This window comes from Erpetoichthys calabaricus, chromosome 11, assembly GCF_900747795.2.
Source record: "Erpetoichthys calabaricus chromosome 11, fErpCal1.3, whole genome shotgun sequence".
Taxonomy (NCBI): Eukaryota; Metazoa; Chordata; class Cladistia; order Polypteriformes; family Polypteridae; genus Erpetoichthys; species Erpetoichthys calabaricus.
Window position 1 is genome coordinate 97,988,986 of NC_041404.2, and position 27,291 is coordinate 98,016,276.

Consider the following 27,291-nt stretch of genomic DNA (forward strand, 5'->3'; position numbering starts at 1 on the left):
GCTTCCTCAGTTGGTTTGCCCAGTTGATTTCATACAAGGGACGCTATTGGCAGATGGCTGAGAAGCTACCCAACTTACTTTTCTCTCTCTCTCTCTCTCTTGCGCTGACTTTCTCTGATCCTGACGTAGGGGGATTGAGCAGGGGGGCTGTTCGCACACCTAGACGATATGGACGCTCGTCTAAAAATGCTGAAAGATTATCTTCACGTTGCTACCTTCTGTGCAGCTGCTTCGTGAAGCGACATGCTGCACGGTGCTTCGCATACTTAAAAGCACGAAGGGCACGTATTGATTTTCGATTGTTTGTTTTTCTCTGTCTATCTCTCTCTCTTTCTCTGCTCCTGACGGAGGGGGTGTGAGCTGCCGCCTTCAACAGCTTTGTGCGGAGGTGCTTCGCATACTTAAAAGCTAAACAGCCCTATTGATTTGTTTGCTTTTCTCTATCTCTCTGACATTATGTGCTCCTGACGCGCACTCCTTTGAAGAGGAAGATATGTTTGCATTCTTTTAATTGTGAGATGGAACTGTCATCTCTGTCTTGTCATGGAGCACAGTTTAAACTTTTGAAAAAGAGACAAATGTTTGTTTGCAGTGTTTGAATAACGTTCCTGTCTCTCTACAACCTCCTGTGTTTCTGCGAAAATCTGTGACCCAAGCATGACAATATAAAAACAACCATATAAACATATGGTTTCTACTTCGCGGATTTTCTTATTTCGCGGGTGGCTCTGGAACGCAACCCCCGCGATGGAGGAGGGATTACTGTATACAAAAATAAACTGTATTGTATTGTATTGCGTTAAGTACCAGATAGCACAAAGAGAATGGAGACACTCTTTGGAAAGATTTCAAAGAGCTGGCTGCCTGCTAGGACTTGGACACAGGATGTCATTATCAGAATAGCTGTTGGGCGGGGAGCAGCATGTTAATAATATACATGGAAATGTGAGAATAAATAAAGAAATGCTACAAGGACCCACCCAAACATTGAATTCTTTAGGAATGAGATGGGTGAACCCAATAAATGTGTAAAATACTTTATACAATAACTAGCTGCTGCAAATTATATGAAAGACATTCATATATATTTGAAGGTCTAGTGGACTTCTATAGAACATTTATCTCCCATTTAGGACTGACTCACAGGCGTACAGTATTTGTGATACAATAAGAGACAAAATGGTGTATTCTGAGAAGAAAAACAAGTTGGATGTTCTTATGTAAAATAGAAAGATGTGTCCTGCTCCGGTGTACACACTTGTTCAGACCTAAGTTGATTAAAAATAATGACCTGAGAGCAAGAGCAGGTCCTGCTCAGATCCAGATGCTATGCAAGTGAACATTTGCAGAAAAAAATACACTTAGGAGGAATAGACAGAAGTGCAATTCTGGAAACAATGGCAATAGCACTGACACTTCAGAAACTGAAGAAGACAACCACTGTCCTACCTGCAAAGACCTTGGGCTGTATTGTATGAGCTTGTTTGCCTGAATGGTCTGTTCTTGTCACAAATTGTCTAATACTCTAAAAAAAAAAAAAAAAAAAATACACACACGTACATGAAACACTGGGAACAACATAAGAGAGTAGTGGCCTATCAGCCACACACTAAAATGGTCCTTCAACAAAATGAAACAAAATCGATTCAGTAGGCTGAACTTCCTCTTGTGTCCATGGTTTACAGAGAAAACAAAGTCCTCCATAGTGGAATACACAGAAAACTTGGTAGCTTAAGTAGGACAGATTGTGTATATTGATTGGCATAAGATTACGCCCTGCATGGCTTATGGCCACGAAATGCTTGAATCTTCACAAGTTGTACAGTTAACAAAATTAACAGATAGGCACTGTACCTGAAATTTATTTAGAACCAAAAAATGACATTGCCAACCTATTTAATGGTTTGGAATTGTCCTTGGGAGCTGAGAACCAATGAAAATCCTGAAAAAGACTTATTAGGTGCTTTACCATCACAGGAGTTTTGCTTTCAAGAACCCATGAGTGTCTGTATGTTGTATGGAACTTTCAGTTAATATATAATATTTTACAATTTATTACAATTATACTGTATACCAGCAAGCCCGCGATTCTCAAAAGAATCGCAAATCCAAGAATGGCAATCACTTTCTGTTCCCTCCAATACTTGGAGGGATGAAATATCATGGAGGGTGGGTGCGTCCTGGGAAAGTTCATTTAATTAAATAAACATATTTGTACTAAAGCTGTTTCTTTTCGGAGCTGTGACTCATCTGGTTCTGGTGTTTCAGAAACGCGTTGTAGGCGCCTTCGTTTATTGTTTTTATTCATGCAGTCTCTTTTTTGTTTTTCTATGGATGTGTCATTAGCGAGAACTCGGCGGATTCGCGTGCTGAAGTGCCCATGGCGGCAAATCCGGTGCGGTGGTGTGGGCGGTCGTGTTCGGGTGGCTGTACAACCTGGCGTGCACACTTTACCTCAGGTTTAGTTCACAGGTCGTAGCCATGGTAAAGTTTCCATTTAATTAAATAAACATATTTGTACTAAAGCGGTTTCTTTGTGTGGGCGCCTTCGTTCATTGTTTTTATCCATACGGACTCGTGTTTGTATTACTAATCGTTGAGCTCCTTCCATTTGGAGCCGTGACTCCTAGCCTCTGTGTATTGTTTTTATCCATGCGGTCTCGTCTTTGTTGTTCTGTGGCTGTGTCGTTAGGTAGAAGTCGTTTACTGTTAGGAAGCATACTCCAACTTACACACACTGACTGCTGGCACAGTGGATTAGAGCAGGTGTAGTTTACAGGTCGTGGTGTTTGGGCGCCACACACTGACTCTGGGAACTACGGGCTCAGAGCCGTGACTCCTAGCCTCCGTTTATTGTTTTTATCAATGCGGTCTCGTCTTTATTGTTCTGTGGCTGTGTCGTTAGGTAGACGTCGTTTACTGTTAGGAAACATAATTGAACTTACTTTTAATACTGAATTACCGTCATGTGATCCAAATATGCCACATGCTGGCACAGTGGATTAGAGCGAGTTTAGTTTACAGGTTGTGTTGTTTGGGCGCCACCCACTGACTCTGGGAAGCCGCTTTGTTTGACTCTGGGGCGCATTGTAGGAGCCTCTGTTTATTGTTTTTATCCATGTGGTCTCATTTTTGTTTCTCTGTTACTGAATGACCGTTATGTGATTCAAACATGCCACACAGACTGCTGGCACAGTGGATTAGAGTAAGTTTAGTTTACAGGTTCTGTTGTTGGGCGGCACGGTGGCGCAGTGGGTAGTGCTGCTGCCTCGCAGTTGGGAGATCTGGGGACCTGGGTTCGATTCCCGGGTCCTCCCTGCGTGGAGTTTGCATGTTCTCCCCGTGTCTGCGTGGGTTTCCTCCGGGCGCTCCGGTTTCCTCCCACAGTCCAAAGACATGCAGGTTAGGTGGATTGGTGATTCTAAATTGGCCCTAGTGTGTGCTTGGTGTGTGGGTGTGTTTGTGTGTGTCCTGCGGTGGGTTGGCACCCTGCCCAGGATTGTTTCCTGCCTTGTGCCCTGTGTTGGCTGGGATTGGCTCCAGCTGACCCCCGTGACCCTGTGTTTGGATTCAACGGGTTGGAAAATGGATGGATGGATGGATGGGTTCTGTTGTTTGGGCGCCACCTACTGACTCTGGGAAGCCACTGCGTTTGACTCTGGGGCGCCGCGGCACAGTGCGCATGCGCTTCGGTGCATCCGCCGTGCATAAATTAAACTGTGGTTTAGTAATATAGATATGAAGCCATAGCAGAATGAATTACTTAACACAAGGAAAAGGACTGAGTGTAACTCAAGAGCTAACTAAATGCCACATAAAGCTGAAAGTGCAAGAGGTCTCTGCCTCATCTTAAAGAAGATACCAACATATTTTTTCAAGGTTAGAATGAGGTAAATGAGTAATAAACACCCCTCCAAAAAGCAAAGATAAACTCATGGAAAAAGCACAAACACCCCTCCTATGAAGTGGTATTAAGATCAATAGGATAACCCTTCCTTAACAAAGCAGTGTTCAGAATAACGGGAGAGTCGATGGGAGTCCGAAATTACTGGTTGTATTAGTAGATTGGAGGAGGTAACAACGTTCTGTATATTAAGAGTCAGGTGACATGATGTATTAGATGACATGATGTCGTCAAACAAAAATTATAAAAGCAGACGAATTGTTTAATTGATTGCATACTCTATAGACTGAGACATTTGTGCATAACTAAGCAAAAATAAAGATATGTTCTGCATTCTCATCTGGGAACTGTGACTGCCTTCTTGGATGAGAGAGGAAAATTTTTTTCCAAGACATATGTAGGACCTGGGCCACTGACATGTGTCGCATTCCCACTCCACAACAGGAACTCTAAACGTTATGCAAAATAATGTGACATGTAAAGAAGAGTGATACAGTGCACAGTAAGGTGTGATTAAGAGTTCATGGGGGACTCCTCTCCCTATACTTATTCCTTTGATGCGGGGTATGATGTTGCGCAGTAGGAAAGCAGCTATGAAGAATAATGTGGTGCGAAGTGCAGCATGAAATGGAGATCATGGGGGACTACTGCACCTCATTTTTAAAAAGTGATTGCAGCTTCACAGGGAAGATTACTGCTTCACTGCATGGCATAGCAGTGGACACCAGAGAGGTGGCTATGAAGAGTGATATGTTGAGAAGCACTCCATCTTCACCAACAACTCCCCAAAGTCCAAGCTACTAATAGATTTGTAATATGGCGCTGGTCCTTGTGGTCAACCCATCAGCATAATTCATCACCTGAGCTCGACCCACGATAGTTCCTGGTTGAATGAGAAGTACATACCCTAGAGAAGGAGGAGCAAAAAATGTACCTGGAACTACAAATGCCCAATTTCATTCAGTAAGGATGCTCCAAAAGTCTAAAAAGTCCCTGGTTCCTGAAAAATTTTCCTGTGGCAGAAAAGAACCTATTGAAATACCTCAGCAATTTAAAAGTTCTAAAAAATATGTTTAGTACAAAAGTAAATAATGGAGGAATGTTTTAAAATAAGCTTTGTTTAACTGTCTTCTCGCTGGGTCCACCAAACTGTGAGAAAACAGCCACAAGCTTATGGCCTGTGTCTAGCAATTGTTGATCCACTGGCAAGCAACAAATTAACATAGTGCCTAACAAGTCTAAAGTTAATGGCCGGTCAGAACAGAAATAGGAAGGTTCACTCAATACTACAAAGCTTTCAGACACAATTGTTTTCCCCTTTATTGATTGTCCTCTCGACTGAGTGACCATCTATAAAACCAAGATTAATTTATTTAGGTAATGCGTGCATCTAGTGTGACTTACAGTGCATCCAGAAAGTATTCACAGCACATCACTTTTTCCACATTTTATGTTACAGCCTTATTCCAAAATGGATTAAATTCATTTTTTTCCTCAGAATTCTGCACACAACACCCCATAATGACAACGTGAAAAAAGTTTACTTGAGGTTTTTGCAAATTTATTAAAAACTAGCAAAATACCCGCGCTTCGCAGCGGAGAATTAGTGTGTTAAAGAGGTTATATATAATATAATATGTGTGTATATATATATACATACATAAACACATATTATATATATATATGTGTATTATATATATATATATATATATATATATATATATATATATACACATATATATACACACACATATATATATATATATACACATATATACACACACATATATATATATATATACACATATATACACACACATATATATATTATATATATATATATATATATACACACACACACATATAGGGCGGCACGGTGGCGCAGTGGGTAGCGCTGCTGCCTTGCAGTTGGGAGACCTGGGGACCCGGGTTCGCTTCCCGGGTCCTCCCTGCGTGGAGTTTGCATGTTCTCCCCGTGTCTGCGTGGGTTTCCTCCGGGCGCTCCGGTTTCCTCCCACAGTCCACAGACATGCAGGTTAGGTGGATTGGCGATTCTAAATTGGCCCTAGTGTGTGCTTGGTGTGTTTGTGTGTGTCCTGCGGTGGGTTGGCACCCTGCCCAGGATTGGTTCCCTGCCTTGTGCCCTTGTTGGCTGGGATTGGCTCCAGCAAACCCCCGTGACCCTGTGTTCGGATTCAGCGGGTTGGAAAATGGATGGATGGATGGATATACACATATTTTATATATATATACATATACACATATATATTTTATATATATATATTATACATACACACACACACACAGTGGGTACGGAAAGTATTCAGACCCCCTTCAATTTTTCACTCTTTGTCATATTGCAGCCATTTGCTAAAATCATTTAAATTAATTTTTTCCCTCATTAATGTACACACAGCACCCCTTATTGACAGACAAAAAAAAGAATTTTTGAAATTGTTGCAGATTTATTAAAAAAGAAAAACTGAAATATCACATGGTCCTAAGTATTCAGACCCTTCACTCAGTATTTAGTAGAAGCACCCTTTTGAGCTAATAGAGCCATGAGTCTTCTTGGGAAAGATGCAACAAGTTTTTCACACCTGGATTTGGGGATCCTCTGCCATTCCTCCTTGCAGATCCTCTCCAGTTCTGTCAGGTTGGATGGTAAACGTTGGTGGACAGCCATTTTTAGGTCTCTCCAGAGATGCTCAATTGGGTTTAAGTCAGGGCTCTGGCTGGGCCATTCAAGAACAGTCACAGAGTTGTTGTGAAGCCACTCCTTCGTTATTTTAGCTGTGTGCTTAGGGTCATTGTCTTGTTGGAAGGTAAACCTTCGGCCCAGTCTGAGGTCCTTAGCACTCTGGAGAAGGCTTTTGTCCAGGATATCCCTGTACTTGGCCGCATTCATCTTTCCCTCGATTGCAACCAGTCGTCCTGTCCCTGCAGCTGAAAAACAACCCCACAGCATGATGCTGCCACCGCCATGCTTCACTGTGGGGACTGTATTGGACAAGTGATGAGCAGTGCCTGGTTGTCTCCACACATACCGCTTAGAATTAAGGCCAAAAAGTTCTATCTTGTTCTCATCAGACCAGAGAATCTTATTTCTCACCATCTCAGAGTCCTTCAGGTGTCTTTTAGCAAACTCCATGTGGGCTGTCATGTGTCTTGCACTGAGGAGAGGCTTCTGACAGGCCACTCTGCCATAAAGCCCTGACTGGTGGAGGGCTGCAGTGATGGTTGACTTTCTACAACTTTCTCCCATCTCCTGACTGCATCTCTGGAGCTCAGCCAAAGTGATCTTTGGGTTCTTCTTTACCTCTCTCACCAAGGCTCTTCTCCCCCGGTAGCTCAGCTTGGCCGGACGGCCAGCTCGAGGAAGGGTTCTGGTCGTCCCAAACGTCTTCCATTTAAGGATTATGAAGGCCACTGTGCCCTTGGGAACCTTAAGTGCAGCAGAATTTTTTTTGTAACCTTGCCCAGATCTGTGCCTTGCCACAATTCTGTCTCTGAGCTCTTCAGGCAGTTCCTTTGACCTCATGATTCTCATTTGCTCTGACATGCATTGTGAGCTGTAAGGTCTTATATAGTCAGGTGTGTGGCTTTCCTAATCAAGTCCAATCAGTATAATCAAACACAGCTGGACTCAAATGAAGGTGATCTCAAGGATGATCAGAAGAAATGGAAAGCACCTGAGTTAAATATAGGAGTGTCACAGCAAAGGGTCTGAATACTTAGGACCATGTGATATTTCAGTTTTTCTTTTTTAATAAATCTGCAACAATTTCAAAAATTCTTTTTTTTGTCTGTCAATATGGGGTGCTGTGTGTACATTAATGAGGAAAAAAATGAATTTAAATGATTTTAGTAAATGGCTGCAATATGACAGAGAGTGAAAAATTGAAGGGGGTCTGAATACTTTCCGTACCCACTGTATATATATATATATATATATATACATACATACATATACACACATACATGCACTTACAATAACAGAAATCAATATAAACAACATTAACATCATTATCATATGAGAATATGAAGTAATATATAAGAAGCACATTTCATATAAATATAAATTATTAAACAGTAAAATCTTCTTCTATAATTTGCTACCGTGGCTATTCGTTCGTCTGTCCAGGATTTTAAATCGCCTGTAGCTCGCAAATGTTTCACCTATTGACTTGAAATCTGGTACACATATAGTACGTCACGTCTGCTATCCGCTTTATGGGTGATGATTGTATTACTCTTTTTATGTTTATTTTATTTTATTGTAGAATCAACTCCTATCTGCGCACACCAGGGCGGCCATGGGCGGATGCGTATGGTGTATTCACTCCATGTTATCGTGCATTGCGCTGTCACTGGTATTTTGATAAAAGAATTTGAACAACATATAAGAAGCGTATAAATTATTAAACAGTAAAACATTAACATTTAAGAAGTAAAGTTACATTGAGTACTACTGCAGTGCCTTCGGGTATACCTCATTTTTTCTTTGCCCATTACATGCTTAAATGTATACATTTTTTGGTGTACCTACCCGAGAACACGCGACATATAACCGACCGTGGGAGAAGCCTGGATTTTAAACACGCGTTGAGTTCATCTGCTGGTCTCCCTCGTGGAATAACTGGTAATGTTTGAGTAAAATCTACAGCGAGTAAAACGACATTACCTCCTTTTTTTTTTTTTACGATCTCGGAGATCTTGCTTTTTTCGGTTCAAGGCTTCATAAGCTCTTTTATGTTCCATGGTGTACTTATCCCAAACCATCATCTTTGAATGTTGCAAGACTTTCGCCTTCTATGTAGATCGGGTAATTACATTCATTGCATTCCTAGTCTGAATCACAATCTGATTGTATGGGTGGTTACCTGGCAGGTAACGTTTATGCTTGGTCATCAAGTCGTCTAACATCCGCTACGTGCCCTCTTTTAATTGCGAGAAGCAGATATATATAGCCAAATTCTCGCGCTTCGTTGCGGCGAAGTACTGCTTTTAATTTTTTATTAAGAAGAAAAGAAAACCTTTTTAAACCGATCGAAAATATACCAGTAACAATTTGTTAAGGATCTGTTTTTTTGTGAAGCTCCCTTTTCACAGCTGTTGCGCTACGGCGTGTGTTTCGTTTATTTGACAGTATGTAGATCGTGGTAATTACATTCATGGCATTCGTTTTCTGAATCACAATCTGATTGTATGGGTGGTGGTTTGTCAGCAAGTCGCCTTACGTCCGCCACGTGCCCTCTTTCTGTTCCCAGAAGCAGATCATAGAATGGTTTTAATAGTTTACTTTCAAATAATGCAAAGAGTATGCGACTTGTGTGTTTCTCCCTAATTCTGGCCTCATCAGGCGTACACACTCACTGCATCCCCTCTCGGGAATCAAATCTATATCGTCAGCTCCAGAGGTGAAGCCCCTAACGTTGCGCTACAGCGTGTGGTTCGTTTATACTTCGTGTCTTCTCATTAAACTTTTATCTCGCGAATATGTTATTGCAATCCGCAGCGGGAGCGTTTCTATAAACTTAATTTAAACTTACGTTTTACACCGTGCTTTGTTTCCCTTATGAAGATGCTTGTATGGTTCACTCGCTCGCTTCTTATTGGTTCGCTCCCTTCTCAATTGTTTAATGAATTTTTTGTTCTTTGCTGTTTGCGGCACCAGAGTTGAAGCCCCTAACGTTGCGGTCAGCAAGTCGGCTAACATCCGCCATGTGACGTCTTTCAGTTGTGAGAAGCAGATCATAGAATGGTTTTAATAGTTTACTTTCAAATAATGCAAAGAGTATGCGACACGTGTTTCTCCCTAATTCTGGACTCATCAGGCGTACACACTCACTGCATCCGCTCTCGGGAATCTAATCTCGAACGTCAGCGCCAGAGGTGAAGCCCCTAATGTTGCGCTACGGCGTGTGGTTCGTTTATACCTCGTGTCTTCTCATTAAACTTTTATCTCGCAAATATGTTATTGCAATCCACAGCGGGAGCGTTTCTATAAACTTAATTTAAACTTACGTTTTACACCGTGCTTTGTTTCCCTTATGAAGATGCTTGTATGCTTTACTTGCTCGCTTCTTATTGTTTCGCTCCCTTCTCAATTGTTTAATGAATTTTTTGTTCTTCGCTGTTTGCGGCTCCTCCTTCATTTCTCCCTACTGCGTTCACAGTCTTTTCACGTGATTATGTGGGAGGCGTGATGACGTGACACTCAACTCCTCCTCCCACGGCCATCGAGCTGCCGTCAATTACAGTATATTGTGAAAGAAGAGGTTCCAGTTATGACCATTACGCGTTGAATTTCGAAATGAAACCTGCCTAACTTTTGTAAGTAGGCTGTAAGGAATCAGCCGGCCAAATGTCAGCCTTCCACCTACACGGGAAGTTGCAGAATTAGTGATGAGTCAGTCAGTCAGTCAGTGAGGGCTTTGCCTTTTGTTAATTAGTATAGATAAAAAAAACAGAAATCACATGTACATAAGTATTCACAGCCTTTGCTCAATACTTTGTCGATGCACCTTTTGCAGCAATTACAGCCTCAAGTCTTTTTGAAAATGATGCCACAAGCTTGGCACACCTATCCTTGGCCAGTTTCGCCCATTCCTCTTTGCAGCACCTCTCAAGCTCCATCAGGTTGGATGGGAAGCGTTGGTGCACAGCCATTTTAAGATCTCTCCAGAGATGCTCAATCGGATTCAAGTCTGGGCTCTGGCTGGGCCACTCAAGGACATTCACAGAGTTGTCCTGAAGCCACTCCTTTGATATCTTGGCTGTGTGCTAACGGTCGTTGTCCTGCTGAAAGATGAACCGTCACCCCAGTCTGAGGTCAAGAGCGCTCTGGAGCAGGTTTTCATCCACGATGTCTCTGTACATTGCTGCAGTCATCTTTCCCTTTATCCTGACTAGTCTCCCAGTTCCTGCCACAGAAAAACATCCCCACAGCATGATGCTGCCACCACCATGCTTCACTGTAGGGATGGTGCCAGGTTTCCTCCAAACATGACACCTGGCATTCACACCAAAGAGTTCAATCTTTGTCTCATCAGACCAGAGAATTTTCTTTCTCATGGTCAGAGTCCTTCAGGTGCCTTTTGGCAAACTCCAGGCAGGCTGCCATGTGCCTTTTACTAAGGAGTGGCTTCCGTCTGGTCACTCTACCATACAGGCCGGATTGGTGGATTGCTGCAGAGATGGTTGTACTTCTGGAAGGTTCTCCTCTCTCCACAGAGGACATGTGGAGCTCTGACAGAGTGACCACTGGGTTCTTGGTCACCTCCCTGACTAAGGCCCTTCTCCCCCGATCGCTCAGTTTAGATGGCCAGCCAGCTCTAGGAAGAGTCCTGGTGGTTTCAAACTTCTTCCACTTACGGATGATGGAGGCCACTGTGCTCATTGGGACCTTCAAAGCAGCAGAAATTTTTCTGTAACCTTCCCTAGATATGTGCCTCGAGACAATCCTGTTTCGGAGGTCTACACACAATTCCTTTGACTTCATGCTTGGTTTGTGCTCTGACATGAACTATCAACTGTGGGTCCTTATATAGACAGGTGTGTGCCTTTCCAAATCATGTCCAACCAACTGAATTTACCACAGGTGGACTCCAATTAAGCTGCAGAAACATCTCAAGGATGATCAGGGGAAACAGGGTATACATGAGCTCAACTTTGAGCTTCATGGCAAAGGTTGTGAATACTTATGTACATGTGCTTTCTCAATTTTTTTATTTTTAATAAATTTGCAAAAATCTCAAACTTTTTTCATGTTGTCATTATGGGGTGTTGTGTGTAGAATTCTGAGGAAAAAAATGAATTTAATCCATTTTGGAATAAGGTTGTAACACAACAAAATGTGGAAAAAGTGATGCGCTGTGAATACTTTCTGGAGGCACTGTACAAAGCAAACCATAATCCATGAAATACGAGTGGTTATAAATTACAAAGTTAACAAACAGTAGAGCACATTTTGAAAGGAAAGTTTTTAAACAACTTTTTAAACTGAAACACTATTTTGGAAAGGACAATTTTGTAAAATCATAGCCCCAAGACTGCTTTGACTACAGCTATCAGTGAAAATGTATCTGTACTTGTTCCATTCAATCTTAGTTCAGCATTACATACAAAGGATCATCTCATTTTATTACATCATCTTGAATATTGGATTGGTATTTCTGGTTAGGCACTCAAATGATGTCAAATATATCTAGCAAACAGATGCTTTTTGTTACATTAGGTCATTGTGTGGAGTTCTAAGGTCTTGAGTTTCACAGAGATTTTTTTTTTTATTTTTCTTCAAACATGATTTCCCATCCTGGAACAATTATTAAGGAGAATATTGTTAAATTTTCAAAGTTATGCAGAGGATACACAGCTTTATATAGTACCTGATATGCTAAATGCACCACCAAAGAATGACATGCAAGTACATGAGAACAAAATAGATTTTAGTAGCCTGTTGTGAAACTCCTAGCCTGGTTATGTAGCCTTACAGAATAAACCTAACTACTGATTCTCACCTTTGTTTCTTTTCCCATAAATTGAACAACAAAGATTTTGCTTCCTGAAAAGTTCTGGTTTTACCTTTTGGATTTTGGCTACTGGGAATGCAGCTAAAATATACCGAGTACAGTTGTTTCATTTGCAAATGGCACAGTCGTGCTAGAGTCTCACTACAATTCAAAGAACTCACGGCTCTGTAAACATACAGTGGGGCAAAAAAGTATTTAGTCAGCCACCAATTGTGCAAGTTCTCCCACTTAAAAAGATGAGAGAGGCCTGTAATTTTCATCATAGGTATACCTCAACTATGAGACACAAAATGAGAAAAAAAATCCAGAAAAATCACATTGTCTGATTTTTGAAGAATTTATTTGCAAATAACAAAAGTTCATCTCAATACTTTGTTATATACCCTTTGTTGGCAATGACAGAGGTCAAACATTTTCTGTAAGTCTTCACAAGGTTTTCACACACTGTTGCTGGTATTTTGGCCCATTCCTCCATGCAGATCTCCTCTAGAGCAGTGATGTTTTGGGGCTGTCGCTGGGCAACATGGACTTTCAACTCCCTCCAAAGATTTTCTATGGGGTTGAGATCTGGAGACTGGCTAGGCCACTCCAGGACCTAGAAATGCTTCTTACGAAGCCACTCCTTCGGTACCCGGGCGGTGTGTTTGGGATCATTGTCATGCTGAAAGACCCAGCCACGTTTCATCTTCAATGCCCTTGCTGATGGAAGGAGGTTTTCACTCAAAATCTGACGATACATGGCCCCATTTATTCTTTCCTTTACACGGATCAGTCGTCCTGGTCCCTTTGCAGAAAAACAGCCCCAAAGCATGATGTTTCCACCCCCATGCTTTACAGTAGGTATGGTGTTCTTTGGATGCAACTCAGCATTCTTTCTCCTCCAAACACGACGAGTAGAGTTTTTACCAAAAAGTTCTATTTTGGTTTCATCTGACCATATGACATTCTCCCAATCCTCTTCTGGATCATCCAAATGCCTGCACATGTACTGGCTTAAGCAGGGGGACACGTCTGGCACTGCAGGATTTGAGTCCCTGGCGGCGTAGTGTGTTACTGATGGTAGCCTTTGTTACTTTGGTCCCAGCTCTCTGCTGGTCATTCACTAGATCCCCCCCGTGTGGTTCTGGGATTTTTGCTCACCGTTCTTGTGATCACTTTGACCCCACGGGGTGAGATCTTGCATGGAGCCCCAGATCGAGGGAGATTATCAGTGGTCTTGTATGTCTTCCATTTTCTAATAATTGCTCCCACAGTTGATTTCTTCACACCAAGCTGCTTACCTATTGCAGAGTCAGTCTTCCCAGCCTGGTGCAGGTCTACAATTTTGTTTCTGGTGTCCTTTCACAGCTCTTTGGTCTTGGCCATAGTGGAGTTTGGAGTGTGACTGTTTGAGGTTGTGGACAGGTGTCTTTTATATTGATAACGAGTTCAAACAGGTGCCATTAATACAGGTAACGAGTGGAGGACAGAGGAGCCTCTTAGAGAAGAAGTTACAGGTCTGTGAGAGCCAGAAATCTTGCTTGTTTGTAGGTGACCAAATACTTATTGTCCACCATAATTTGCAAATAAATTCTTTAAAATCAGACGATGTGATTTTCTGGATTTTTTTTTCTCATTTTGTCTCTCATAGTTGAGGTATACCTATGATGAAAATTACAGGCCTCTCTCATCTTTTTAAGTGGGAGAACTTGCACAATTGGTGTCTGACTAAATACTTTTTTGCCCCACTGTACAGGTGCTGGTCATAAAATTAGAATATCATGACAAAGTTGATTTATTTCAGTAATTCCATTCAAAAAGTGAAACTTATATATTAGATTCATTCATTACACACAGACTGATGTATTTCAAATGTTTCTTTTAATGTTGATGATTATAACTTGACAACTAATTAAAGTCCCAAATTCAGTATTTCGGAAAATTAGAATATCAATTAAGACCAATGCAAAAAAAGGATTTTTAGAAATGTTGGCCAACTGAAAGGTATGAACATGAAAAGTATGAGCATGTACAGCACTCAATATTTAGTTGCGGCTCCTTTGGCCTGGATTACTGCAGCAATGTGGCGTGGCATGGAGTCGATCAGTCTGTGGCATTGCTCAGGTGTTATGAGAGCTCATGTTGCTCTGATAGTGGCCTTCAGCTCTTCTGAATTGTTGGGTCTGGCGTATTGCATCTTCCTCTTCACAATACCCTATAGATTTTCTATGGGGTTAAGGTCAGAAGAGTTTGCTAGCCAATCAAGAACAGGGATACCATGGTCCTTAAACCAGGTACTGGTAGCTTTGGCACTGTGTGCAGGTGCCAGGTCCTGTTGGAAAATGAAATCTGCATCTTCATAAAGTTCGTCAGCAGCAGGAAGCATGAAGTGCTCTAAAACTTCCTGGTAGACAGCTGCGTTGACCTTGGACCTCAGAAAACACAATGGACCAACACCAGCAGATGATATGGCACCCCAAACCATCTCTGACTGTGGAAACTTTAAACTGGACCTCACACAATGTGGATTCTGTGCCTCTCCTCTCTTCCTCCAGACTCTGGGACCTTGATTTCCACAGGAAATGCAAAATTTACTTTCATCAGAGAACATAACTTTGGACCACTCAGCAGCAGTCCAAAGGCGAGATGTTTCTGATGCTGTCTCTTGTTCAAGAGTGGCTTGACACAAGGAATGCGACAGCTGAAACCCATGTCTTGCATATGTCTGTGCGTGGTGGTTCTTGAAGCACTGACTCCAGCTGCAGTCCACTCTTTGTGAATCTCCCCCACATTTTTGAATGGGTTTTGTTTCACAATCCTCTCCAGGGTGCGGTTATCCCTATTGCTTGTACACTTTTTTCTACCACATCTTGTCCTTCCCTTCGCCTCTCTATTAATGTGCTTGGACACAGAGCTCTGTGAACAGCCAGCCTCTTTAGCAATGACCTTTTGTGTCTTGCCCTCCTTGTGCAAGGTGTCAATGGTCGTCTTTTGGACAACTGTCAAGTCAGCAGTGTTCCCCATGATTGTGTAGCCTACAGAACTAGACTGAGAGACCATTTAAAGGCTTTTGCAGGTGTTTTGAGTTAATTAGCTTATTAGAGTGTGGCACCAGGTGTCTTCAATATTGAACCTTTTCACAATATTCTAATTTTCCGAGATACTGAATTTGGGACTTTCATTAGTTGTCAGTTATAATCATCAACATTAAAAGAAATAAACATTTGAAATACATCAGTCTGTGTGTAATGAATGAATCTAATATACAAGTTTCACTTTTTGAATGGAATTACCAAAATAAATCAACTTTGTCATGATATTCTAATTTTATGACCAGCACCTGTATGGTTACATGGTTGAAACGTGTGACACAAACTATTGCCTCCTCCACCTCTTATGAAAACTGGACTGATAAAGTGTATTGAAAGCAAAGAACAGGGAAGGTGTTTAAACAAGTAACTGATGTTCATATTATGTCATTTTTGATTTGTTGAGAAATCGGATACATCAATGACAAGCAGTCTGAAGATCTTCTAGAAGAGGAAGAAATTGAGAATTTTCTTGGCAATCACAGAGCACCAAACTTCAAGCATTCAAAACCTTGAAGTGTAACATGTCTCTATATATTGTTTTCTAAATTCACATTTGGACTTCTTCCTTGCTAATCTTGATGTAGTCAGTGCTGAACTAGATGAAAGGTTTCACAACGACATTGTGGTGAAGCAAAAGAGGTATCAAGTGGAATCCATCAGAGCTGGCAGACTATTGTTGGACACAGAAACAAGAAGCATCGGAAGCAAAGTACAAAAGAAAATCAGTGGCAAAACATTTTTAGGTCAACTGAACTTATTCAGCATGTCAGCATCATTAAGTGATTGGACATGTTAAATTCACTAAAAAGAATTTAATTTTTCTCCAAATTACTATGTAACGGTCATTCTGAAAATAAATTGGTGCTCAGCTTGAAGCAGTCTCTCATAATCACCAAAATGTTTGAAATAAAATAGCTTTACAATGTAATGTTACTAAAATGCCTTTATCCAATTAATGAATGTAGCAAACAGATCTTTTTCATGTTATGTGATGCTGAGAAACTGACACGTGCACTAATTACTAGTAGATTTGAGCACAGTAATAAATACACTTTACACTGGTTTTAGCAGCTGCAGAATGGCCAGTAGGGGAGGAGGCGGCTTGCTGTTAGAGGTCCGCGGGATTCTAACTGTGTCTGGCTTGTCGGACTCTACAATCTACTGATGGACAGATGTTGTTTTTCATTTATGTTGATTCTACTTTGTTTTTGGTGTATTTGACCAAATTTGCACCTTCATAATTAACCCTGACAATTCTGAATTTAGTCAGTGGTTTAATCTATTCTTGCATTTTGCCTTGTAGTTTGTACTTTTGTATTGTATTCCTGAGGTGGCAATGATAGATTGGTCATCTAGCTCTATAAAGAGGATTACTTGCGTTCTGTTTTGTGTATTATTTTTTGACACCCATTGCACGCCCATCCTACCACGAAGGGGGTCTCTTTCTGAAATGCTTTTCCCCAAGATTTCTTCCATTTTTTTTCCCCTACAAGGTTTGTTGTTTTTGGGTATTTTTTCTTCTTTTCTTAGGGAGTCAAGGCTGGGGGGCTGTTAGAAAACAGTGCCTGTTAAAGCCCATTAAGGCATTCTTTGTGTGATTTTTGACCATACAAGTTTTTGCTTACCAAAACAGCTGTTAAATTCCTGCTAGTGAAAAAAACACAGCAACAAGAATTTTAACTAACATTAAAAAACAGATTCACAGAGACTCTGTTTTGGCTACTTCATTGGTTACCTGTTCTTTTTAAAATTGACTTCAAGGTTCAAGCTTTAAATGGATTAACACCAGAGTATCTTGCAGAATATTCATTAAAATACTGAATAACAATCCCAGGCAAAGCTCTTGATTCCTTAGGTACTAATTTGTTAAATGTTGTCAAATTTTAATACTGGAGGACTGGACAAGCAGCTTTTAATCATTACTCATCAAAACAGTTTTATAAAAAAATATCAATAAATTTTAGTTCTGTGTTTGACTTTAAAGACTAGTTTAACATATTTGCTTAGACTGGATTTTTCTAATTTAACTTTAATTTCATTTCTTTTTCTACTCCCTTGTTATTTATTCTTTTTCAAATATTAGTTTTAATTATTGTTTTTTTTATACCTTATTAACCCTTTTGGTTTTTGTAATCAGTGCTTTGAGCTCCTAAGTTGTACAAAAAGTGCTACATAATCAATTATTATTATTGATTGATATCATGTTTAAAATAACTATTTGTAAACGACATGGATTACGCATTTTGTTTTACTGCACTTTTAAATATTTCAACTTAAAAATATTTTTAAATTTCTCTTTCCATCAGTGAAGCAGAAATGTGCAATAATAAATCAGAACCACAAACACAAGCCTGACCAAAAATACTTTCTTCATACTTTGTATGAATCACTCAAAAGCTTGAAAAGGATTATACTATTACTTGGTGGTGCTTCCATAATTATTTCACACAATATGGTATCTCTCTTCATACCAAGGTAGCTCGGAACCATAGAATTATTCACTATAATTTTCAACTAATTTATCATATCTATTTTGAGCAATGGCTTAAATAATTTGGGTACTTAAAATAAGTTACTTTACTATTTTTTCCAAAGAAGAAAACTGTCCATACCAAGCTCCCTGCTGGGCTGCTCACGCAGCATTCAAATATTTAGCAACACTTTACATAATTCATATCCAAGCAAACTTATTTTCTGGAGAGAAATGCATCCCCAGAGGTCTCTGCAGGAATACTCTGGGAAACTTTGAAGGCATTTTTAAGAGTACAGAAAATTTCATATCTTTCTTGCAAAAATAAATTGGAAACCAAGAAGGTGTCTGAGTTAATCAGCGAATTTACCAGAATAGATCTATAATATACCAGGTCTCCGAATGAGGCACTTTATAGGATTTGCAATCAGAATTTAACCACAACTACTAAAGAGACAGAATAGCTCATCTTTAACACTAGAATTACCAAAGCCTTCAAAAAAAAACAAAAAAAAAACTCGTAAATCCATCCCACCTTAAATCGCTTCGCACCTCTCCGTCAGCGTCTTCTGTCTTGTAAATGTGTCGATAAGCACCAAGCAGCCTGCTATCACATCCCCCTACCGCTGCACAGTTTTCTCAGCTCAAGTCTGTTTACCTGCATGTCAGTTGCTTAGAATTGTATAGAGTGAGAAGTCAAGCAAAATGACATCTTTTATAAATACTATATCATTATTTGGAACACATGCATTTCATGCATGTTCCGTGTCTACAACAATCTATGTAAACACATTGTTAAAACAGAAACGTTTTTCATGTTTTAGTAATAATTGACAAAATGTAGACATGAAGTGAATGTGTGAAGCCTGTAGTCCAAATATCAAACACTTTCACAAAATGTACAAATATAACAGAACAAGTGCACTTCTATTCAAGAATACAACTGCAGAAAAAGAACAAGAGAAAAGAAAAAACATGAGTTTTTTTCATAGGCTTTGGTAATTTTAGTGTTAAACAGCAACATCATTACTATGAACACAGAAAGAAGGCCAGTAAGACTTTAGGTCAAGAAATTCACAAATGAAGAAATAAAAATTGTAACAAACTTTAATTCTTATTCAAGTTAAACATAGTTTTTCCTAAATACCAGATTTTGTGCTTAATTCGACTGAACTAACACAAACTTGTATGATCCAGAATATTAGCATAATTTAATCGAAAACGATTCTCCTTTCCAGTACAGACAAGCAACTTTCCAGTTCGTCAGATACGTGTCTTGGTTGAAGAATAGGAACTGGCCCATTCTTCTGATTGAATGAAATAAACAAAAGCATGATAAAAATATAAAAAAAAAAAAAAATCATTTTATCTTGAGCCTGTGGCCAAGCAATTGTTCATTCACGGGACAAACAAAACAAAATAGAACTGGATATGCTTCCATTTTAAGCTCAATTAAAAACAGAGTTTCAAAAATAAACTTTAAACATGTTTGAATTAAATCATGATTATAGCAGGCTATGTTTACTTGTGACACTAAAGTGAAGGACAGATAAAACTCAAGCTGCATCTACTTTAATCAAACATGGATGAAGGCTCAGTCATAACTTGAAAGCCTCACACTATAAATTGGTATTTGGAGATTGTTTAAAAACTTTAGAAGTTCAGCTTTTCAGTTATAGCATTATTAGGGTCTACTGTGATTCATACAAAAATGATTAGTCAGTATGTGTTTCTCTATTTCCTGTAAACTTGTCATTCAGTCTCACTATGCAAAACTTTTGTTCTTTGAGTTGAAGGATTAGTGTTGTTTCTTAGTCAGTTTGGTGGCTAGTGTTTGACAGTAAACTAAGAAGTAAATGTCCATCCATTTTAATATTAAATGTCTGCTTGCACTGATCATTCTCCTCAGTATTTAGGCTTCTGGAAGTCTCCAGTGTTCAGCCGCGGCCTTGGCAGGTCACCAAACATCTCTGTGCCATCTGTGACACTCATTGCTAAAGCTCTCATACTGGCAGCAATCTTTTCCAAGTCGGGACAAACCACCTGAAGAGGTGAAGGGTGGCAGGACAGGAGAGAAAGGAAAAAAAAAACATGAATTAAAAGTTAAATATTTTCATTTATTATATGTTTTCATGTAATTTCTCCTAAAAATATCTAAAATACATGGCTGCCTTTCTCAGAGGATGCATTCAAGCATGTCTAAATACAGTAATCCCTCCTCGATCGCGGGGGTTGCGTTCCAGAACCCCCCGCGAAAGGTGAAAATCCGTGAAGTAGAAACCATATGTTTATATGGTTATTTTTATATTGTCATGCTTGGGTCACAAATTTGCACAGAAACACAGGAGGTTGTAGAGAGACAGGAACTTTATTCAAACACTGCAAACAAACATTTGTCTCTTTTTCAAAAGTTTAAACTGTGCTCCATGACAAGACAGAGATGACAGTTCCGTCTCACAATTAAAAGAATGCAAACATATCTTCCTCTTCAAAGGAGTGTGCGTCAGGAGCAGAGAATGTCAGAGAGAGACAGAGAGAGAGAGAAAAGAGCAAACAAAAATCAATAGGGCTGTTTGGCTTTTAAGTATGCGAGTTGCAAAGAAGGCAGCAGCTCACACCCCCTCCGTCAGGAGCAGAGAATGTCAGAGAGAGAGAGAGAGAGAGAGAGAGAGAGAGAGAGAGAGAGAGAGAGACAAAGAAAAACAAACAATCAAAAATCAATACATGCCCCTTTGAGCTTTTAAGTATGCGAAGCATCGTGGGGGAAGCATGTCGCTTCACGAAGCAGCTGCACAGAAGGGAGCAACGTGAAAGTAATCTTTCAGCATTTTTAGACGAGCATCCGTATCATCTAGGTGTGCAAACAGCCCCCCTGCTCAAACCCCCTCCGTCAGGAGAAGAGAATGTCAGAGCAAGAGAGAGAGAGGGAGGAAAGCAAACAATCAAAAATCAATACGTGCTGTTTGATCATTTAAGTATGCGAAGCACCATGCAGGAAGCATATCGCTTGACAAAGCAGCCACATTTAAGCCCAGCAAAGAAGAGAGCAATGTGAAGGTAATCTTTGAGTGTTTTTTGAGGAGCGGCTGTATCCTCTAGGGGTGTGAACAGCCCCCGTGCTCACAATATATTTGAGGAGTTTTATTTAATAAGTAATACGTGCTCTGGTTGGGTAGCTTCTCAGCCATCTGCCAATAGCATCCCTTGTATGAAATCAACTGGGCAAACCAACTGAGGAAGCATGTACCAGAAATTAAAAGACCCATTGTCCGCAGAAATCCACGAACCAGCAAAAAATCAGCGATATATATTTAAATATGCTTACATATAAAATCCGCGATAGAGTGAAGCCGTGAAAGTCAAAGCGCGATATAGCAAGGGATTACTGTATTTGAAACAGTACTGAAAGGCCTTTAGCATTTGCATAAAGCAATGGTCATGTTACAACGGCCAGGAAAAGGCACATTTGGCAAATTAGAAATTGGTTTCAAACACAGTAATAATAATTATAATTTTAATAATTTTTTGCATTTATATAGCGCTTTTCTCACTACTCAAAGCGCTCAGCAATTGCAGGTTAAGGGCCTTGCTTAAGGGCCCAACAGAGCAGAGTCCCTAATGGCATTGACGGGATTCGAACCGGCAACCTTCCGATTGCCAGTGCAGATCTTTAGCCTCAGAGCCACCACTCCGCCCTGGTCAGGTCTGGTCAGGTCGGAGACCACGCACTGGTATAGCATGTTGACACACCCACCACATGACGAAACAGCTCGGGATCCTGGTTGGCAACCCACCCAGGCAAACATGTGGTCCAGTCCGACCCTCTGGAAATTACCATCTATCTGCTGCAGCCAAGTGTTGTGTGGGCATCCCCTTTGCCTGGTCCAGCTGCTCGGGTACTGAACAATGAGGATCCTGCAAGGCTTGATCACCCTCAGGGAATCATGCCACATGGCTGCAGTGCTGTAACTGACACTCCCTCACAATGCAGGTAATGTATTTCATTCAAGATTCGTGAGCAACCACTCATTCAACACAAAGTCAAAACAGCAGTACTCAAGGATTCTCTGAAGAGAGTCCAGTCTTCGTCTCAGGTCACTGGATAGCGTCCATATCTCGCAACCATACAGCTTGGTAAAATAACAGCAAAGAAAAAAATCTTAACAGACATGTACTTCAGTGTTTTAAGTGTTTATAGAACAAACTGATCAAGAAGTTAATCATATTAAAAAATATATATATCAAATAACTGCTTCAGTACATTATTGGAGACACTACACTAAACCTGTAAAGAATTTTTTTTTTTCCCCTCAAATTTCAGTGACAATGCAACAAAAGTGAGCTACCTCTTTTTATCATCTTATTTAAGATCGTAAGATACATTTATTGTAGTGTGGTAATATTCATGTGTCAAAATTGCCATTTCTTATTATAGTTTAACTTGTGAATTGGCTTATACTTCTAACTAATCTGTTTTGTTCAAGAAGCTTTAACACTATAATTACTGAAGACAACGAAAAAAGTAGTAATGCCAGGCCACCTTAAATTCCCTCGCACCTCCCTCCATCAGCGTCTTTGTTTTGCAAATGTGTCAAATCAGCACAAGCAGCCTGCTATCCCATCACCCACCGATGCAGCTGAAGTTCTCCCAGCTCAAGTCTGTTTATCTAGGTGTGAGGCGCCTGAAGTTGTACAGAGAAAACAATATATCATTATTTGGAACACAGGCATTTTATGTGTGTTCCATGTCTACAATCTGGGTAAATGTAGGATGACAGGAAGTTGAACAAATAGCTAAAACAGAAATTTTTATGTTATAGTACCAATGACAAAATGTTGGCATTAAGTGCATGTTTGAAGACTTAAGTCCAAAAATCAAATAAACACTTTCACAAAAGGTACGCATATAACAAAACAAGTGCGCTTTTATTCAAGACTATAACCGAAGAAAAAAAAATTTGGTTAGGGTACAATGCTGACACATTGATTCTGGGTCCTTCCTGCATTTACCGTTTTGAGTAGTGAGCTACTGTTATTGTTACTATTATTGAATAAAAACATACATTTGATTTGAGTCTGTAACAGCCAGTGTAAATATATGGTACTTGTAAAGGTTAGCATTTTTTTTTATTCAGTTTTATTCTCTCAGTCACATTCACACTCCCCCCGATCTGACACTGTTAGTTTTCAAATAAACACATGGTATAACAGAGGTGAACTAAGATGAGGATTCTACATCGGAGAAAGAGAACAGAAGCCCTACCTGCAAGAAACATCCAGTCACACATAAGAACAATGTAGCAGTACATATTATTTACCCAATAAAATTTAAGGCACCTCACACCCAAATAAACAGACTTGAGCTTGGAGAACTTCAGCTGCGTCGGTGCGGGGTGGGATAGCAGGCTGCTTGCGCTGATTGACACATTTGCAAAACAAAGACGCTGCTGAAGAGGTGCAAAGGAATTTAAGGTGGCCTGGCATTACACCTTTGTTCGTAGGCTTCAGGGATTCTAATGTTAACACATTTATCTCTCTTCATTTCATTGATTACATGCTAAGAATGTAACATCCTTCATGTTAAAATTGTATTGGTTATAAAATCTCCAAAACCCACTATATACATTTCAGGTTAATCAAGTATATGAAAACTGGACAGTATAACATTAACAAAAGAGTGGACAGACAAGAGTAGACAGAGAGAGAGAGAGTGGTGTTATTGGAATTATATTTTAGTCAGTACTATTTCCTACATGTACAGCTAAGAAAATATTTATTTGTGTTTCTTTTAAAACTCTTAACATTCATAGGCCCATTTAATCCAATTCAGTGGTTGCATGAACCTGAACTTACCATGGTCTTTGGAATTTCCTGTATCCCTTCATAAATGGCTTTTAACATGTAATCTAAATTTAAGTTTTGGACTTGATAATGTCTGTATCTGTGAAGTCAGCAAACAATGTACAAGAGTAGTGCTCATGAGAGTCTACTATAAAGTAAAGCACTAGTCTCAAAAAATTATGCTAGCTGTCTCATGTTTTCTAAAGACCACTTGGTTATTCTACAACAGTACTAGAACAGAAGACTCTACTATTCAATTATGTCGTAGAAGCACATACTGTTACATTTGGAGGAATAAACACCAACACTTGAGCCTCATCCCAAGTGTGAATCATGATGGAGTAAAGATCAAAGTGTGTGGCTGTTTTGCTGCCTCTCAGCTGGAAAATTTGCAATCACTAAAACAACAGTGCATTACAAGTTGCGTGAGGTAATTGTAAAGGAAAATATATAAAATACAGTAAGTTGTCCAATTGCAAATGACCTCAACACATGAGTAAATAAATACAACAGAGGCTTGAAACAGAAGACAAACCATATTTTGGAATGGTCAAGACAAAGTTCTGACCTTAGGCCTAAAGAAAAAATGGAGACATGATCTGCAGCAAGATAACAGAACCACCAAAAATGTTGTGGAAGTCTGAACAACAACTATAGGAAAAAGATTCACATATTTTAGAATCCTTCACATTGAATATTTAAACTACACGTTTAATAAATGTATACAAAAATTACAATTTTGAATATTGAGCTGAGAGTATAATTGAGCTTGGAGACAATGTCCTAGGGCGGCACGGTGGCGCAGTGGGTAGCGCTGCTGCCTCGCAGTTGGGAGACCTGGGGACCTGGGTTCGCTTCCCGGGTCCTCCCTGCGTGGAGTTTGCATGTTCTCCCCGTGTCTGCGTGGGTTTCCTCCGGGTGCTCCGGTTTCCTCCCACAGTCCAAAGACATGCAGGCTAGGTGGATTGGCGATTCTAAATTGGCCCTAGTGTGTGCTTGGTGTGTTTGTGTGTGTCCTGCGGTTGGTTGGCACCCTGCCCTGGATTGGTTCCTGCCTTGTGCCCTGTGTTGGCTGGGATTGGCTCCAGCAGACCCCCGTGACCCTGTGTTCGGATTCAGCGGGTTGGAAAATGGATGGATGGATGGACAATGTCCTATTAAAATATAAACATCTAAACACAAACTAATAAAATGATAAAGATTAAGCATAACATTTTTATAACTGAAACTTGTCAGAATATTCTGAATACACAAAGAAATACAGGGAAGGAGGGCCTTCTGAGATAACAATTGGTTTTTGGACTAATTCTGGACTAAACAATTCTCAAATAAGATGGTTGTAAGAGTAGCAAACTTTCCTAGCTGCTTGCTTGCTGGTTCTCTGTAAATCATAATTGTTTAAACATCTAGGTACTGTCCTGTTGGAATTCATCAAGCCACTTAGACACAGCTGAAAAACCAAGAAACGGGTCTGTGTTGCTGTTGTATCAAAGACTTTTTCTGATGATGTGCAGCCTCCTGTGCCTTAACAGCTGTTTGTTTCCCAAAGATAAACTAGTGTTTGGACTTAAGCCAAGTGATTTTTTTCCCTCTAATATTAAAGTGTTCCATCCCTTGATGCCTGCCTTGAAGTGTGTGTGTATGTTTGTGTGCATATGTGTACTTGGGCAAGCAATATGCTGAGATACAAAATAACTTATTTTTAACTAGGAATTGATCGCATACTCCTATATATTACCTACGGTCCAATATTGTTCAAAATCTCAGACATGTAAACAACAAGAAAAATAAGGTTAATTATTACTGATTGGCTTCCAACCACTATATGTTGCTATTAGTTGCCAATACTTGCTGTATTTTTAATAAACTAGGAATCCTCCGTGTTTGTGTGTACAAGTATCCTTATTTTCTTCCCCTATTGTAAGGATGTAAATGTTACTTCTGTGTGTATATTTATCTGTAAATACATTTCAAGAACAGTAGGGCTCAAAATTTACTATGTACAGTGATGAATAAACAAACAATACCTTACTAGAAAATTGAGTAAACAAAGTCATTAGCAGTAAATATGGGTAGCCATACGCATCTAACATCACACCTTAATCATATCACATGAATTAGATGCTTCTAATGAAGCCAAGTGCTATCCTGTTTGTATCAAAAACCTGTTAATGCCAAGCAAAAACAGGGATGGAGGTTAGTAGGACTGAAAAAAGAGTTAATTTACTGAAGTGCTCACAGCTTCATTTTTGCAGACTACTTCGAATTTCAGGACAAAACTTTTAGGAAAAAACACATGCATTTTGTGCATTGTGGGTACACAACAAGATGGACTAGACATGAATTTTTGATGGATCATCGATTCCTTTTCTTTCAGAAACCATATATATGTTCTCCACAAAAACACGAGAGTAAAAGATTTTTCTCAACCATCACTACAATCTACAAAAGGTAAGTTACATATATAAAAAAGTAGCATGTTTTGGAGCAGTATTCTATTAAGCTTTCAAAGCCACCCCCTTTTTTTTTTTTTTTTTTTTGAGACACACTCTTATGGACTAAACCTGCACACATAGGATTTATTTTAACATTACATTTTCTAGCAGAGAATTGTTTCCAGCAAGGAATGTTAGCACCACAAACACACTAGGTTGCTGGGAACGGCATAGCAGTGAGGCTGTGAAAACTAACAGTACTACCTGAAAACCACAATGACAGCTAAATAAAAAAAAAAAAAAACAATCATGAAACACAATTTTGTATTTATTTACATCATTCAATATACAGTGGGGCAAAAAAGTATTTAGTCAGCCACCAATTGTGCAAGTTCTCCCACTTAGAAAGATGAGAGAGGCCTGTAATTTTCATCATAGGTGTACCTCAACTATGAGAGACAAAATGAGAAAAAAAAAATCCAGAAAATCCCATTGTCTGATTTTTAAAGAATTTATTTGCAAATTATGGTGGAAAATAAGTATTTGGTCACCTACAAACAAGCAAGATTTCTGGCTCTCACAGACCTGTAACTTCTTCTGTAAGAGGCTCCTATGTCCTTCACTCGTTACCTGTATTAATGGCACCTGTTTGAACTCGTTATCAATATAAATGTACCTGTCCACAACCTCAAACAGTCACACTCCAAACTCCACTATGGCCAAGACCAAAGAGCTGTCAAAGGACACCAGAAACAAAATTGTAGACCTGCACCAGGCTGGGAAGACTGAATCTGCAATAGGTAAGCAGCTTGGTGTGAAGAAATCAACTGTGGGAGCAATTATTAGAAAATGGAAGACATACAAGACCACTGATAATCTCCATCGATCTGGGGCTCCACGCAAGTTCTCACCCTGTGGGGTCAAAATGATCACAAGAACGGTGAGCAAAAATCCCAGAACCACACGGGAGGACCTAGTGAATGACCAGCAGAGAGCTGGGACCAAAGTAACAAAGGCTACCATCAGTAACAAACTA

General features: G+C 39.8%; 1 protein-coding gene across 2 annotated transcripts in view; it reads right to left on the minus strand.

Moving 5' to 3' along the window:
- Positions 1-19,068: 19,068 nt before the first annotated feature.
- Positions 19,069-27,291, minus strand: part of akt1s1 (AKT1 substrate 1 (proline-rich)) — a 130,234-nt gene continuing 122,011 nt past the window's right edge. For both annotated transcript variants that reach the window (XM_028813651.2, XM_051933549.1), the window contains exon 6: positions 19,069-20,022. In XM_028813651.2, coding sequence (XP_028669484.2) covers positions 19,885-20,022 — 138 coding nt within the window. In that variant the 3' untranslated portion in view covers positions 19,069-19,884. The remainder of the gene's footprint in view (positions 20,023-27,291) is intronic.